This window comes from Microtus ochrogaster, linkage group LG10 (assembly GCF_000317375.1).
Source record: "Microtus ochrogaster isolate Prairie Vole_2 linkage group LG10, MicOch1.0, whole genome shotgun sequence".
Taxonomy (NCBI): Eukaryota; Metazoa; Chordata; class Mammalia; order Rodentia; family Cricetidae; genus Microtus; species Microtus ochrogaster.
This window is the reverse complement of record NC_022035.1, coordinates 28,209-44,646: the sequence shown is the minus strand read 5'-3', so window position 1 is coordinate 44,646 and position 16,438 is coordinate 28,209. Positions and strand designations below refer to the sequence as shown.

The 16,438-nt window shown below is 39.8% G+C and overlaps 1 protein-coding gene across 1 annotated transcript in view; it reads left to right on the top strand.

The window, feature by feature from the left end:
- The window catches only part of Hepacam2 (HEPACAM family member 2), a 33,349-nt gene extending 29,831 nt beyond the window's left edge, over positions 1–3,518 (top strand). The window contains exon 9 of the mRNA XM_026787548.1: positions 3,187–3,518. Within this exon, the coding sequence (XP_026643349.1) occupies positions 3,187–3,212 (26 nt within the window). The 3' untranslated portion in view covers positions 3,213–3,518. The remainder of the gene's footprint in view (positions 1–3,186) is intronic.
- The last annotated feature ends 12,920 nt before the right edge of the window (positions 3,519–16,438 follow it).

Below are 16,438 nucleotides of genomic sequence, written 5' to 3'. Positions count from 1 at the left end.
ATCATACAATCAGGAAGCCAACATTTCAAATTTGTATTTGCTTTTTAACACAGATTTAGGCTACTTGTCTTAAATTTTAAAAACAGACAGAGTACTTCGGGTTTTTCACCAAAAATTATTTTGTAACTATTTATATAAATCCACAGAGATTGTCAGGGTCTTTGCTGTGTTCCAATGAGCAGGATTAAATAACGCCCAGTCTTTTAAGAATTTCCTAATTTTGTAGACTCCTTTTTGCTTAACCAAGGATCTTTCATAAATATTCTTTCATAGGATGAAAGTTGCCTGTAGCTGCACGGATGGTTTTTGTCTTCTGATTGTTTGTGGTTTTCTCTATGTCCTATTACATTTGAAGATCAATTTCATGAATAGTGAGCACATAAAGCTGCTGACTCTGTCCATCCTCCTCTCCCCAAGTGAGTGAGCAGGTTCTGGGGGAAGAACTCTTTCTTACTGCTTTCTCTACCCTTTACTGAGAGCCTTTCCCAAGGTAGGAAAACTGCTTAAATAATTTCATCCTTTGATCTTTAAATTATATGTGTGTGTGTGTGTGTGTGTGTGTGTGTGTGTGTGTATTTAGTACATGGTGGCAAATTGGACTCCTGTTTAACAAATCAGTAAATTGGTCTCTGTTCATATGCTAGCACTCACCACAATGATTCGCTTATTGAACAGAGTTGCATTTACTGAAATATTATTCATCGATGCCATTAAATGACCTGGCCCAGAATGTTTTGAACTCAAGTTTGGTTGTTCTTATCTTCAGATTTTTTATTGAGTTTTTGCATAATATATTTTAATGATATTCTTTCCAACCCCTTCTAGATTCTCTCAACCTCTCTACATGTAGTAGTAGGAGAGGCTGGCTGCTTCCCGCCACCCGGCTAGCTCTACCCAAAATAATTACATGAAAACTGTATTCTTTTAAACACTGCTTGGCCCATTAGTTTTAACCTCTCATTGGCTAGCTCTTACATATTGATCTAACCCATTTCTAATATTCTGTGTAGCACCATGAGCTGGCTTACCAGGAAAGATCTTAACCTGCATCTGTCTGGAGTGGGAGAATCATGGCGACTGCTTGACTCAGGTTCTTTCTCCCAGCATTCTGTTCTGTTTACTCCGCCTACCTAAGTTTCTGTCCTATCAAAGGCCAAGCAGTTTTCTTTATTAATTAACCAGTGAAACAACAGATAGAAAGATAACCCTCCTCCATCACCTACACATCCAAATTCAGGATCTCTTAATCTCTCTCTCTGGAAAAAAAAGCAAGAAAAACAATAAACAAAGAATTAAATAAAAAGATAGAAAATCCATAGGACAAAAAATAAACAAGCAAGCCAGGCAATGGTGGTGCACGCTTTTAATCCCAGCACTCAGGAGGCAGAGGCAGGCGGATCTCTGTGAGTTCAAGACCAGCCTGGTCTACAGAGCTAGTTCCAGGACAGGCTCCAAAGCCACAGGGAAACCCTGTCTCGAAAAACCAAAAAAAATAAAAAATAAAAAAAAAATAAACAAGCAAAAACCAAGACTGTTTTGTGTTGGCCTGGGCATGGGCATGGAGTATACTCCTGACACACAATTGGAGAAAACCGAATTTCCCTTTCCAGCCAGTATCAGTGACAAAGAGCTTCTTAGTCTTGGTTAGAGGTGGGACTTCTGGTTTGAACGTGTGCAGGCCCTGTTATTACAGGCATCAGTCCCATTGTGTCCAGAAGACACTGTTTTCTTATCATCTCTGGCTCTTGGACTCTTTCTGTTCCTTCTTCTGCTTCATTCCATGAGCCAGGAAAGAAGGGGTTTGATAAAGACACCCCAGCTAGGGCTGAGTTCTCCAAAGTCTCTGGCTCCCATACAATGTCCTCTTGTGGATCTCTGTGTTAACTACCACCTAGTGCAAGAGGAAACCTCTCTGATGGGGGTTGAACAATGCTCTGTGCTTGGATATAATGATATATAATTAGGATACATTTTATTGCTATGTTCCTTTATCAGAATAATAGTAATAGGTTTTCCCCCAGGCCCATCATCTATCTAGTATCAAGTTCTTTAGCAGTGCCTCATGGAGTGGACCTTAAAACCAATCAAAATTAAAATAAGATGATAATAGGATAATAGGAACTTTGTGAATGTATTAAACCTGCATCTTTTTGATTTCAAATGCACATTGAGCAGCGGGTTACCTCCCCAAAAGCTCATGTGTAGAAGACCTTATCCCTTATTAGCAGCTGAGAGGTTGCTAATCTGATGCTGGGGAATAGTTAAATTGGCACAGTGCTTGCCACATTAGCGTGATGACATGAGTTCAAGCCCAGACCCACGTCAAAAGCCATGTACTTGTAATTCCAGAGTTGGGGAGGCAGATTCAGGTGGATTTCTGGGATTACTGGCTCAGCCTAGCATAACCATCAAGTCCTAGATCCTAGTGATGAGAAGTCCTGTCTCCAAAGACAGAGAGGATGGATCCTGAAGAACAGTGAGGACTAATTTCTGGCCACCACACAAATCCACAAACTTGCACACACACACACATCCTGCTTCTTTTTAAAGCTTCCCAGGTCCATGGCCTTGCCACATCTGCAGGTTGTCGGGTAAGTTCAGCTGTTAGCAATTTTCTTCTCTAAGTTCTATTTGGATGGGTGGAGGGTAGTTAAATGAACAGAGACAGTGTGATCTCCTCATCTTTAGCTGAACGTAAGATGACTCAAAAGACTTTGAATTTGAACACAAACCATCAGATTATATTTGATACAGTTGTCAGCTGAGGCCAGCCTGGACTACATGAGCTGCTATCTTGATCGTGGGGTTGGCTAGATGGCTCAGCAGGTGAAGGTGCTTGATGCCAAGGCAATCTCTAGAACTCACGGCAGAAAGAGAGAAGCCACACCCACAAGTTAGCCTTTGGTCATCACTTGCACTCTGTGGCACACGTGTGTGTTCCCCAACCAATGACTAAATGAAAGCAAAATTTAAAACAAAATCAATGAATAAGTTAAAAAAAAAACAATCAAAATGTGGTTGGTTATTCCCATGGTTATTATTATCATCTTGAAAACTAGACATCTAGATATTTAAACCCTGAGTTCTAACATGTAATTATCTACAAAACGACTGTTTACCCTTTATACTATTGATTGATAGAGTTTTCTTGATCAGCTCAAATACTCATATTCTTCATCTTCACAGCTATGGAAAGAAGAGAAAGCAGTTAAATCTCATTTACCCACAAACCTAGAAATCTACAGAACACTCAGTATAGCTGATGTACCTCTTCACCAGGTGAGATTCCACGGCAGAACAGTGCATTGGAGAGAAATAATGAAGGGACATTTTGAGAGAAAACATCTGGAATCTGTGAAGAAATAAAACCCCAGCACCCCCCGGTCACACTTTCAAATGCCGAGTGCCGACTAAATGGCTGGTTTTTCTGACACACAAGCAATGGGCTGTGTGACAGAGGAACGTGGACACTGCTTATCAGCCCGACTGAGAGGAAGAAGACAATGAAACGGTGCTCTGTACGTGCAGGCTTTCAGGAATCCCAGCCGGGTTCACCTATGCTCCACACCGATACTGCCCTGCGCCACCTACTAGGAAAGTTCCTACTCGGAGACTTTATCTTAGTAAATGTCACGATGAGCTCTGTTTTGTTAAATGTTCGCTACTATTATGATAGCCAAACACCTTGGTTGTCCCAAATTGATTCCTTGTTATTTGTGTCAAAAAAAAAAAAATATTAAGGATGCTTAACACAAAGGTAAGCCTGTGCCTTCTCCCTGGTTGGCACTGAACTTAGTTATCAGTGCTGTTCCTGAAAGGGCTTGAAAAACGTTTAAGGAAATGGCTTGGTAAAGCCTCATTTTCAGTTTTGTTCAAAGAAGGGATAAACTAAAGTAAATTATTCTGCTTTTGTTTTACATGGCCTTGATTATTTAGATTGTAAGGTCCTACTTTAAAGTCAGATAAGAGTACAGATTTTTAATTCTGATTTACCACTGTACAAATACAATGGACGTTGTGGAAAATTATTAAAAATCAAAACCTATTCTCTCATGGTTGTCTACTTTATGCAGAAAAAAAAACATTCTAATAGAATTTCTTTTTAAAATATTAGAAGTAAACATCTATACCTACCCTATCCTATATTTTCATGAAGGCATATGATGAAAGTAAGATGAAAACTGAATCCCACAGTTCCTTTCTGTCTTCCACCCCTGCAACATTTACAGATCTTTCCGATGAAAAAGTCCTTGCTAACACAAGCACTTTCTTTTGTACTTAGTATAAACATGAACTACTCTGTCTGGTTAGAAAGTCATGGTCACCATAAGCATAAACATACGTCTGGTTATGCAGAACATTAAAATCCCTGTCTTACCTTCCAGAAACACTCTCAGAACTACCTGCATTATTCATATGCGTATCATATTCCTCCAAGCCCCAGAAAAGGTTTCTAATAGTTCATATAAATGCACAGATTACAAGGTCAACTATAACTCAGAAAATAATGCTGTGAAGAAAAGCAGAGGAGCCGTAAGATGAGATGCAAAGCAAAAGCGGAAGCGAGGTTATAACCGGCTCGTTGAATTTCCCTTTCTCTGAGTATTGTCAAGAGACAAATGCAGGCGTGTCTCATAATGGCATCCTCAGCTGCCTGTGGGTTCTTCAGTGCCATGGGCTCTTGCCACCTCTGCCCCTCCCCCTTTCTCGGTCTCCTGCTCCCTGTTCCTCGGGTGTATGTGTAAAGGTGGTGGGTTTCTAGGGGGACTGCTATCTGCTGATACATCTCTCAGTAGGAGAGCAGACTGTGAGTTCTGTGCGTTTCTGACTTCCTCTTTCCAAACCCTGAACATTTTAATCCACAGAAAATCTTAAACAGCTTCCTTGTAATGCATGCACATGATATCCAAATCAAATCTTTTTTTTTCATAAGTGTGCACCAAGAAAATATGTTTACTAGTTCTGAAGTTAGCTTGTTTGTTCACCTTTTGACATTTTCACATCCAAGCCACTAAATAATATTTTTTTTCAAACTCACTTTCCAGTCGCTTGTAATTCTTCTCATTTCTGTATCTCTCTCTCACACACAAGCAGACAGAATCCCTTAGTGCCTGATTCCACTCAGAGCAACAACAAGGAACTGCTGAAGGGAGAAATGGGAAAAGATCTCGAATCCAATTAATGTTTGCCTTCATTGGTGTGGAACGCCGGACGATGACTTGCTGCTTTTTTAGTAAATGGGGATGGAAATCTCATAAATTAATCAAGGTTTTCAAGGGAAGTGATGAACCAAAACCCAGATGTTCATGTAATTAACAAATTAATCTTTAATAAACAGCCAAAAGTTCTCTTCTAATTACTAAACACAATCTTTACTCTTGCTGGGTTTTAGATGTTACCACTGATCTGGAAGAGTCCTGACCTCAGTGCTTACTGTTTTCAAATGCCACTTTCTAGGAGTGGGTTCCAAGCAAAAAAAAAAAAAAAAAAGGAGAAATACAAGGAATACGTGCAGTAGGATGGAGGTGGGTGGTCTTGGACTTCCCACAGGTCAGGGAACCCTGATTGTTCTTCGGGCTGATGAGGGAGGGGGACTTGATGGGGGAGGGGAAGAGAAATGGGAGGCGGTGGCAGGGAGGAGGCAGAAATCTTTAATAAATAAATTTAAAAAAAAAGAAATATATGGAATACAGTTTTCTGTTTGTATATCCATACGAATAAGGCAGCTTCAATTAAATTGGCACAGTCTCAGAAATCAGATCCACATGAACCTTCAATCCAGATGATATCCCTTCAAAAGTTTTGTTACAATAATAAAATTTGAATAATAACAGTAAATACTGGGCAAGGGGGTAGCTATTTTTACTGTGTTTCTCTGGCTTTTTTTTTTTAAAGAAAGTCCTTGTTTTCTGCTTCTACGTTATTGTATATAATCATGTTTATTCGTGTCATTCTTTTTGTTCACCTGTAGGTGACATTCAAACATGTACAAGGTCCGGATTTTCTTCCCAGTACGGTGCTAAAATAAAAAAAAAAAAAGGCTAACATTGTAGTCACAATACACAGTGCGTTTATAGTATGAGAAGACGGGTAATACACAAATCCATGGCTAATTCCTGTGTCTTTGCCTTTGCTTTCTTATTGTCTCACGAAACTAAAACACATTTATGCATGTTTGAATGTCATGGTCACTCAACCTCAGTCCCTTAACCTTGATATCTCTAAGCACTTTTGCAGACATAATGTCCTTGCTCTTCATAGAGACCATGACAAACCTGAGGGCTAAAGTATGTCCACTTTACAGGGAAAGAAACTGAGACTGAGGCCTTCAGTGATTCCCCAATGACAGTGAGTGGAGGAGATGATCTTGTAACTCGCTGTCAGGCTCCAAGCCGGGGGCAGCACCCCTTGCCAAGTCACCACATGTGTCTCTGGACGTGGCATCCAGAAGCAGAGCACAAAGCAGTGTGTCTCCTGCCAGCCTTGCCTTAAGAACTGTATTAGCTTGCAATCAAATGTACTCAAGTTTACTCGCCTGTTTATTTGTTTATGTCTGAGAACTTTCCCGTTTCAATATGTTCCCAGGAAAGATGACAGCCCAAGGGCTTTCCTGCGACAGAGGGTAAACGGATAGATTGTTTCCATGCCTGAGACAATTCCCAGCAGAGCTCTTCTCACATCTGACATAAACAATTGTCTCAGGAGCTAGAGCTTCGGCGACCCACTGCAGGCCCGCCCTTCTGAGAGTCGGCTGTGGTCTCTTTCCTGACATACACATTTTAGAACCCACACACTAAGTACTTTTTGAACTTCACTGAGCTGAATTGCATGCCCTCTCTTCTGTATGTTTAATAAAAATGTCACGTGTATGAGACAGATAAATTACCTTGTTTCCAAAAGCCAAGCTCCCTTGACTCCCAAGATCACTTAATAATATAGAGAGCTGTTTTTTTCTTAGAGTTCACCAAGACCCTATTCAAGTTGTTTGTTCTTTAAGTGGAATTTTGAAAGTGTGATTGCGTCTATCCATGTCATTTTCATTACTTACAAAATAACGTTTACTGCTTTGTAGGATATAGATTGCTGGTCACCGGGCATTTTAGGGATAGTAAAACTGAGACTCAGATACACTGGGCCTCAGTTTCGCTCTTAAAACTTGCAGGAAATAAGTTAAAAGGTCTCCCCCTCGCTTGAATTTATCACACAGTGAGCTGGGCTCATGATTTACTGGTATAATACCTACTGGGTATGTGAAAAATCCTGCATAGCACCAGCAGGAAGCCGTCATTCAGAGGGCTCCAAATTGACCGTGGACTTCCTTTCGCTCTCATTGCTCATCTATTGAAGTCCTTGTCGTCTTACTGTAATTGTGCAGTGAGCCAGTGATGTAAAGAGTTCATTACAACGCTGTGCTCTAAATACGGCTGTAGGAGTTACTTAAGAATGGCAAGAGCCGGGCGGTGGTGGCACACGCCTTTAATCCCAGCACTCGGGAGGCAGAGGCCAGGTGGATCTCTGTGAGTTCGAGACCAGCCTGGTCTACAAGAGCTAGTTCCAGGACAGGCTCCAAAACCACAGAGAAACCCTGTCTCGAAAAACCAAGAAAAAAAAAAAAAAAAAAAGAATGGCAAGACAATCGAGGAAACTTTCTCATATATGATATCACAGTTAAAGAAGAGTCAATCGGCTTTAGAGCATGTGACATGAAGCACTGCTGGTCATACGTGATGAGAAAATATTCCAGGCAGACATGCAACCCAAGGAACATGTGGAAGGGTATTTGGAAAATAAGTCTGGTAAGAAATGTAAGCTTAATTATGTTGGTAACATTCTGTTAACTGTCTTCCATGTGTCAAAAGACAGAGAAAGATCAGCTATCGTTCACTCTTTATCTTCCAAAAACTTAAAATCAATCATAGAAATAGCAGGGTGTTTGATGGTAATACCAGGAACGATTAACATACAACATGGCATACTAACTGTGAAGGAATAACACAGAACACACCGTGGAAACTTCTATGAATTCTTCAGATAGAGTCCAGAGGATTCAAACATGGATCCTGAAGGAAGCTGAGCTGACTTTCCAAGGACCAAGAATCATCCAGGTGGGGACTTGTGAAGGAAGCTTTGAAGGAAAGAGAACTGCATGGGTAAAGTCTTGGTGTCAATTCTAGAGTTTTGGAGATTGTTTACAATGCACTTCCTGTTTACTTAGGTAATACTATATCCTCCTGGAGTCTTTGATGGAAGTGAAGAATAGATAGTTATAATAATAGTTTTCCTTAGTTATGATAAAAGATAAAGTAGATATAAATATTGTAACTATAATTCTTTCTTGATAACTGTTTTGTTGCTATGTTAAAGTTAAAACCTTCATTTTCATTTAGAGAGAAAAGGGGAAATGGTGTGGGAATTCCTTCTGTAAATGTGTTGCTTTTATTGGTTAATGAGTAAAGCACCTCCTTTGGCCTGCAGCAGGGCAGAATAGAATTAGGCGGGGAAAACTAAACTAAATTCTGGGAGAAAGGAGGCAGAGTCAGTGAGATGTCATATAGCCACCAAAGGAGAAAGACGCTAGCTGCTAGTTGCCACCTTGCCAGTAAGCCACAAGCCTCATGGTACAATGTAAAATAATAGAAATGGATTAATTTAAGATGTAAGAGCCAGCTAAAGATACACATACACTAATAGGCCAAGCAGTGATTTAATTAATACAGTTTCTGTGTGGTTATTTCAGGTCTGGGTGGCTGGGGACAAAGAAGCAGCCTCTGACCACACCCACCCCTAACTGACATGCTATTGGCAGCTGATGGGTGCTAAGGGGGAGTCAGTTTTCTCAAGTGATGCAGTCTGTGACAGGTTGCTCCAGTGGATGGTGCTGAACCCCCAGGCGCATGTGGACAGTAGCGATTGGGTGCAGCAGATTCTAAGGGGGAGGAGGAGGGAGAGAAGTGATGGGTGGTAGGAAAATATGAAATTGGAGGGGATGTGGAAGCAGAGTCTTGGAGGAGCTGGAGATGGGGGAATGTGGATATTATCTAAATACATTGTGTTCCTATATGAAATCACCAAAGAAAAAGGAAAAATTTTAAGTGCATTGTTAAGAATATATATATATATATATATATATATATAAAATGGATATTTGGCATTATAAAGCATGCATCTTGTGTGTGTGTGTATTCTTTTCTTCCCTTTCATCTACATTCTTTTGTTTTCTCTGCATTTTTCTAATCTCTTTCCTCCTTATTTTCCCTTTGCCCTGGTTTAATTTCTCCTACATTACACAGTGTTTTCATTTCCTTTCTTTATGCCCTAAGCTGAATGCCTGAAAAGTTAAAATCTTGGAGTTTAAGTAGGTAGCATTTGGTTAACTGGCATCTCAGAGTCAGATACAAATAAAGGATTCTGAGCTGTGTAGCCAGGAAGATTCAGTAGCTGGTCACAGACGTTTAAAACAAAGCTCTCAACTGAACTTCAGAATATTTGATTTTCATCAAATATGGGCTTTAATGCTTTCGCCGTCTATGCCATTGGGCTATAGAAAGAAAAAGTGAAACTTGGAATAAGTAAGCTTCCACAAGAAAAACTAGCCTTGGGGTACTGCTGTAATTTCTGTGTTCCTAAAGGGTTAGTGAACAGTAGAAAGCACTGGGGAGTCTGTGTCTTGTGACTTGAAATTGCACTGAACTGTCTTGAACTACACTGAATGGAAACACAAAATACAAGGACTTGTCATGAATTGACTTACTGTTGCAATTTCATATGCACTAACGAACAAACTCTGCCAAGCACTAAAAAACTTTTTTTCCTTTAATCCTTATATTGGTTTGTAGACTTATCCCTATTTATAAATGAAGAACTGAGATTCTTGGAGGCCAGGGAACCATAAGGCATCACCAACTAGTGAACAATATGTGCTCCACTCTCAGCTGCCAGCCATTTCCAGAATGCTCTGTTTAATGTACTTACAGTTGCATCTTCTGAAGCAAGAGGTTTACTGACAAAGGTCCCCGGAGCATCTCAGCTATCTAAATTTATATCAAGTGCTATTTTGTCTGAGGCTCAGAATACCTCAACTGTGTGGAAGGAACAAAGGTGATGGACTTTTTCAGAATCATGCTTCTGTGAAAGAGTGTGTATGTCTCTGCTGGCACACATTCAGTTTTATGCATATACATGCACTTGTTCACTTATATAAATATATATATATATATACATATATATATATATACACATGTTTTCTACATTCACATGATGTTTTCATGGGTGTGAAGCAATCAGAAACCTCTCTTTCCACAGACGAAGGTGAGTACGACAGTCTTTACAGTAGAGGTTTATTTATACTTGAAGGTCCTGAAGAAGTGTGTATGTGCTGCAAGGGGGAACATCTGAAATATTTCTGAAGCAATGAAATTTTTTAAACTAGTGTAAACCAGTTTTAATGAGTAGACCCAACTCTTTTAGCCTGTGCATCTACAAAAAAAAATTTACTGTAAGTGGCAAGTACTCAAGATTTGTATTTTATTACTTTTAATTAACTTTTGAGAATTTCACGCAGAGTTCAAAAATCCTCAGTACAAGAAAATAATAGAACTTTAAGATGGATATGCTAATTTCCCTGATTTTATCATTATATATTACATACATATAATGTTATACTATACCCATAAAATATATACTTTGGTGTCAATTAAAACATTTTTTAAAGTTTAAATATTTTTTAGAATTATTGGTTGAGGAAAATTGCAAAATGAAAGCTGCTCTCCAATTTTTATTTCAAGCTAAACCAGGGCAGCTTACCAAGTTAAGTATATCATAAATTCAAGGCCAGTGTCATAGTGCTAAGCTTTGTGACCAGATGGAGCCGCTTGCCTCTCTGACTCGTGACCTATGTGTGTCTTTCTTGAAAAGAGTTACAGTGTATCCAAGACTAGATACAACATTAAAAACATCTTTCTCTGGAATGGCTGCTGGCTTCCTTGCTTTAAAAGAGTATCTGAGATAACCTTTTAGAAACCTCTTAAGCCTGAGGTCCAGATGTTCTTTCTTTAATCTTTTAGTGCCACCTAGGGTCCCAACTTAGAAAGGGTTTGTGTGAGGCCAATTATAAATACTGTGAGGTCTCCTGGCCTGAAATTAATAACTTTATCACTTGATTATATTTTGCCTTTTGGCCTTAATTTAATGAACTGGACAACATTCAGGAAGGTGATTTGACAGTACAAAATTTGAAGATACTTAAACTCTTTGGCCCAGTGATTAGATGTCTAGAAAATGATGAAGGCATAAAAACATTTGGTACAGTATTATCTAGAACAAATGGCTAATTATGAAACATGGCATAATCGCTTCAAAATTTGTTATAAGTAAGAAAATCTGCTCATTTTTCCCTTTATAGAAAGATGTTAGGTCTTTTATAAACACCTAAAGTTAAAATCACCATCTAGTTCTATAATACACAGTAGCACCTCAGAACAATACAGTTCATGGCCTCAAAACAAGACAGGTGCATGCTCAAGAAGCAGAATATCCCTATTGCTGGAAGAGACTGTAGTGCTTGACACATCACCATCCAAGATAGATGATACGTAGAAAATATGTGTAGTCCCTTACATAGAAAACATAAATCTCTTCCCCTAGTCCCTCCCACACACCTTTTCCCAACCTCTCCCTATTTGATCCCCCATTGCAGAGATCCCATTCATCCATAAGTATCTATTCTCTTTCCATTTCCTAAAAGATCCATTTATTCCCTCTAGTTCTTTACTCTGTACCTCCCTCCATGGTTCTATGGATTATAGCTTGATGATTGTTGTGTTAAGGAGCGGCGATGCTGCATCCCCGGCCGCCCACATGGCTAGCTCTAGCTTATGCCCCAAAATAATTACACGAAACTGTATTCTTTTAAACACCGCTTGGCCCATTATATCTAGCCTTTTCTCGGCTAACTCTCGCACCTGGACTAGCCCATTTCTAATAATCTATGTAGCCCAAGAGCTGGCTTACCAGGAATGATCTTAACCTGCATCTGTCTGGAGTGGGAGAATCATGGCGACTCTTTGACTCAGCTTCTTTCTCCCAGCCTTCCGTTCCATTTACTCCACCCACCTATGTTTTAACCTATGAGGGCCAAGCAGTTTCTTTATTGCTTAACCAATGAAACAACAGATAGAAAGATGACCCTCCTCCATCAGATGATGGTCGATTTAACTGCTAATATCTACATATCGGTAGGTGAGTACATACTATATTTGTCTTTCTGGGTCTGGGATACCTGATGCAGGATAATTTGTTTTCTAGTTCTGTTCATTTGCCTGCAAATTTCATGGTGTCATTCTTTTTAATGTTTGAATAATCTTCCATTGTGTAAATGTACCACATTTTCTTGATCCATTCTTCCGTTGAGACGCATCTGTGTTGCTGTGGGGTCTCCCTTTTCCTTGTAGTCTGTTGGCCACCAGTCCTCGAGGACAAAGGGAGCAGAGGCAAGTTGCAAAGCTTTGTATGGCCTGTGAGTATGGTGGAAAAAGCCTTCTGGGAGCCTGCTTGAGTATTACAGCTCAGCTCTATTCCAGAGTGATGAAAACATATAGCATGGGCACGGTGAATGGGGCATCACCTAGTTTGCATTTAGCAGCACGATTCTACCATAGACCTGGAGCGCAGTATCTAATTATCACAGCGATAGCAGAAGAGCAGCAGTCTGGGAAACTGTCAAAGGTCAGGCATCCGGGCTCAGGGACAGCTTCCAAATAAGGTCAGGAACTGGGCCTACAGACACTACCCAAACAGGGGAGGGAGGAGCCCTGCTGTGAAGGGAGTCCTCCATATCACTTGGGGCTCAGAGAGCTGGTCAGACAAGGCCGACTGTAACCTTAAGCAGCAGCACCCTCCCCAAAGGGTGGTTTCCAGTTTCTGAAATATTATTGACGAGAGCAGCAACGACAGGGAGATACAGCTAAAATTAAGGGACATTTTATGGGTAGTATGAAAACCAAATACAAACTAACCCTCTACCACTGAGCTACAGGAGGGCCTTGATCCTTTCTCAAAGCGATGTGCCTTACTCTCTCCAAGGAGTGGATGGGGGGGGCGGTGAGAGGAGGTATGTGAAGAGAATGGGAGGCAAGGAGGGAGTGGGAACTGGGATTGATATGTAAAAAGAAGAAAGATGGTTTGTTTGTTTGTTTGTTTTTTTAAAAAAAAAAGAAAACCAAATACAGTAAAAACCTCCTAATATATTAGGAAAGTGATCTAAATGAAATCACCAAATAATGGTGGAGACCCAAATGGCCATCTCTTCTCACCAAATGAAGTTTCCAGTACCAGGTTTGAGTTACATCTAATAGAGTTATCGACCAAAATGGTCCCCATGGGAATCCCTAAATAATCCAGACTGTTACCAAGACTACAGGCAGTAGGAGCGGCATTCCGGCCGCCCAGGCTCCCACATGGCTAGCTTATGGCCCGAAATAATTACATGGAAACGTATTCTTTTGAACACTGCCTGGCCCATTAGTTCCAGCCTCTTATTGGCTAACTCTCACATCTCGATTAACCCATTTTTAATAATCTGTGTAGCCCCATAGGGTGTGGCTTACCAGGAAAGATCTTAACCTGTGTCTGTGTCGGGTGGGAGAATCATGGCGACTGCCTGACTCGGCTTCTTTCTCCCAGCATTCTGTCTGTCTACTCCGCCTACCTAATTTTCTGTCCTATTAAAGGGCCAAGGCAGTCTCTTTATTTAACCAATGAAATCAACACAAAACAGAAGACTCTCCCCCATCATTTCCCCTTTTTCTGTTTAAACAAAAACAAAAGGCTTTCACTTTAACATAGTAAGATTACATATAGCAAAACAGTTATAAAGCAAGAATTAAAGTCACAATATTTATATCTATTTTATCTTTTATCATAACTAAGGAAAACTATAACTATCTATCCATTCTTCAGCTCCATCAAAGACTAAAGAAGGATATAATATTACCTGAGTAAACAAGAAGTAAGAAACTTCCAAACTCTATAAATGACAGAGACATCTGGGTGCCTGGACAGTAACCCAGAGTTCCTCTGTACCGTTGGGGCATCCATCTTCTGCCTACAGGCCCATAGTATCCAGTAGACATTTCCATGAAGCAGGAATTTTCAAAAGCAGTTCAGTCACTATCAGCTGTGTCCTGCAGAATGTCTCGCAGACTCTTTCATGAGTCAGGAACCCCAAAAAAACCATCTCACCTTTAGGCAAGTTCAGCAGTCCTCTCTCTGCGGGTTCTTTGTGTCCAGTTTATGCAACAGTCCGGGCAAGAGAAGTTTCTTGCCCAAATGGCTATCAAACTCCATAAGGAGCCTCTTCAATGCCCACCTTCCTCTTGAAGTAGATCGGTGCTGCCAGGAGCAGACATGTCTCATTGTCATGAAAAGCCCTAATTTACTAAAACATTTAAATGACATATTCTGCAGTCTTTGAAAGATATGAAGAATGACTATCTAACTGAAATATATCCCTATATATCTAGAAAATCTAACTAACATGACTACAAGCTTAAATATTGCTGATGATTATCCATTAACAACCTATATTTCTAATTATACATTACATTTTTAAATGAACTACACAATCACAATACCTTAATCAAGATTAGAAATATGCATATACATATAACAAATTGACATTAAAATCCATACCAATGAAAATTATTCATATCTATATCATTTCCTCCTTTAAATGTAAAAGAACATTTATAAACAATATTTGGGAATATGGGCGCAGTCATTTCTCTCCAAACTGCTTCCTGCTGAATGGGGGCGCTGTTAATCAGATTTTTCATGGTATAACCTGTGTGCTAGTTCCATTTCAATTGGCAGTTGAGTGAAGTAATTTTTTGAGGGTGTTCACAGCAACCTTTCAGGAGGGCGTGGTCTATCATACCATATTGAGATAGAAGTAATCCACAGGGTCTCATCCTCTGTGAAAACAAAAGAAGACCCTCTCCAAAGCATCATATCCTTAGACCCAAATTCTGAAATCATAATGCCCTTATAATATCCATTCTGGCTTAGCTTGGCAGCCCATGTAATGAAATATCTCTCTGTACTTAGCTCCTTCACAGTCAAAAATTTTAAAGAAAACACAATAATACAAAGAATCCAGAGTCTCTGTGAATTTTCCATTTTTATGTGGCTTATTTTTACTCTATCACTTTACTTTATTCTGTCTCTTTAAAGACTTTACCCTTTTTTCTCTATATTCTTTTTCTTCCCTCTCCCAAGCCTACGTACATTCATCTAACATTGTGATCCATTTAATGGTCTGAATCTGTCCTATTGTGAATCTGTAATTTTTTTTACTATCCAAGAGCACTTCTTAAAATGTTAAGCACTTCCCTTCCTTTATCCCGACCATCCCCTTACCCCAAGATACCTCATCCTCCCCTTCTCATGTTTCTCACCCCATTTCCCCTTAGCCCCATGCCACCTCACCCCCAAGTTCCCAGTTTTTGCCCAGCAATTTTGTCTACTTCCCATATCCAGGCAGATGACTATATGTTTTTCTTTGGGTTCACCTTCTTATTTAGCTTCTCTAGGATCACAAATTATATGCTCAATGTCCTTTATTTATGGCTAGAAACCAATCATGAGTGAGTACATCCCATGTTCCTCTTTTTGGGTCTGGCTTACCTCACTCAGGATAGTGTTTTCTATTTCCATCCATTTACATGCAAAATTCAAGATGTCATTGTTTTTTACCGCTGAGTAGTACTCTAATATGTATATATTCCACACTTTCTTCATCCATTCTTCCATTGAAGGGCATCTAGGTTGTTTCCAGGTTCTGGCTATTACAAATAATGCTGCTATGAACATAGTTGAACAAATGCTTTTGTCATATGATAGGGCATCTCTTGGGTATATTCCCAAGAGTGGTATTGCTGGGTCCTGGGGTAAGTTGATCCTGAATTTCCTGAGAAACCACCACACTGATTTCCAAAGTGGTTGCACAAGTTTGCATTCCCACCAGCAATAGATGAGTGTACCCCTTACTCCACAACCTCTCCAGCGAAGGCTATCATTGGTGTTTTTGATTTTAGCCATTCTGACAGGTGTAGGATGGTATCTCAAAGTTGTTTTGATTTGCACTTTCCTGATCACTAAGGAGGTTGAGCATGACCTTAAGTGTCTTTTGGCCATTTGAACTTCTTCTTTTGAGAATTCTCTGTTCAGTTCAGTGCCCCATTTTTTAATTGGGTTAATTAGCATTTTAAGGTCTACTTTCTTGAGTTCTTTATATATTTTGGAGATCAGACCTTTGTCTGTTGCAGGGTTGGTGAATATCTTCTCCCAGTCAGTGGGTTGCCTTTCTGTCTTAGTGACAGTGTCCTTTGCTTTACAGAAGCTTCTCCATTTCAGGAGGTCCCATTTATTCAATATTGTCCTT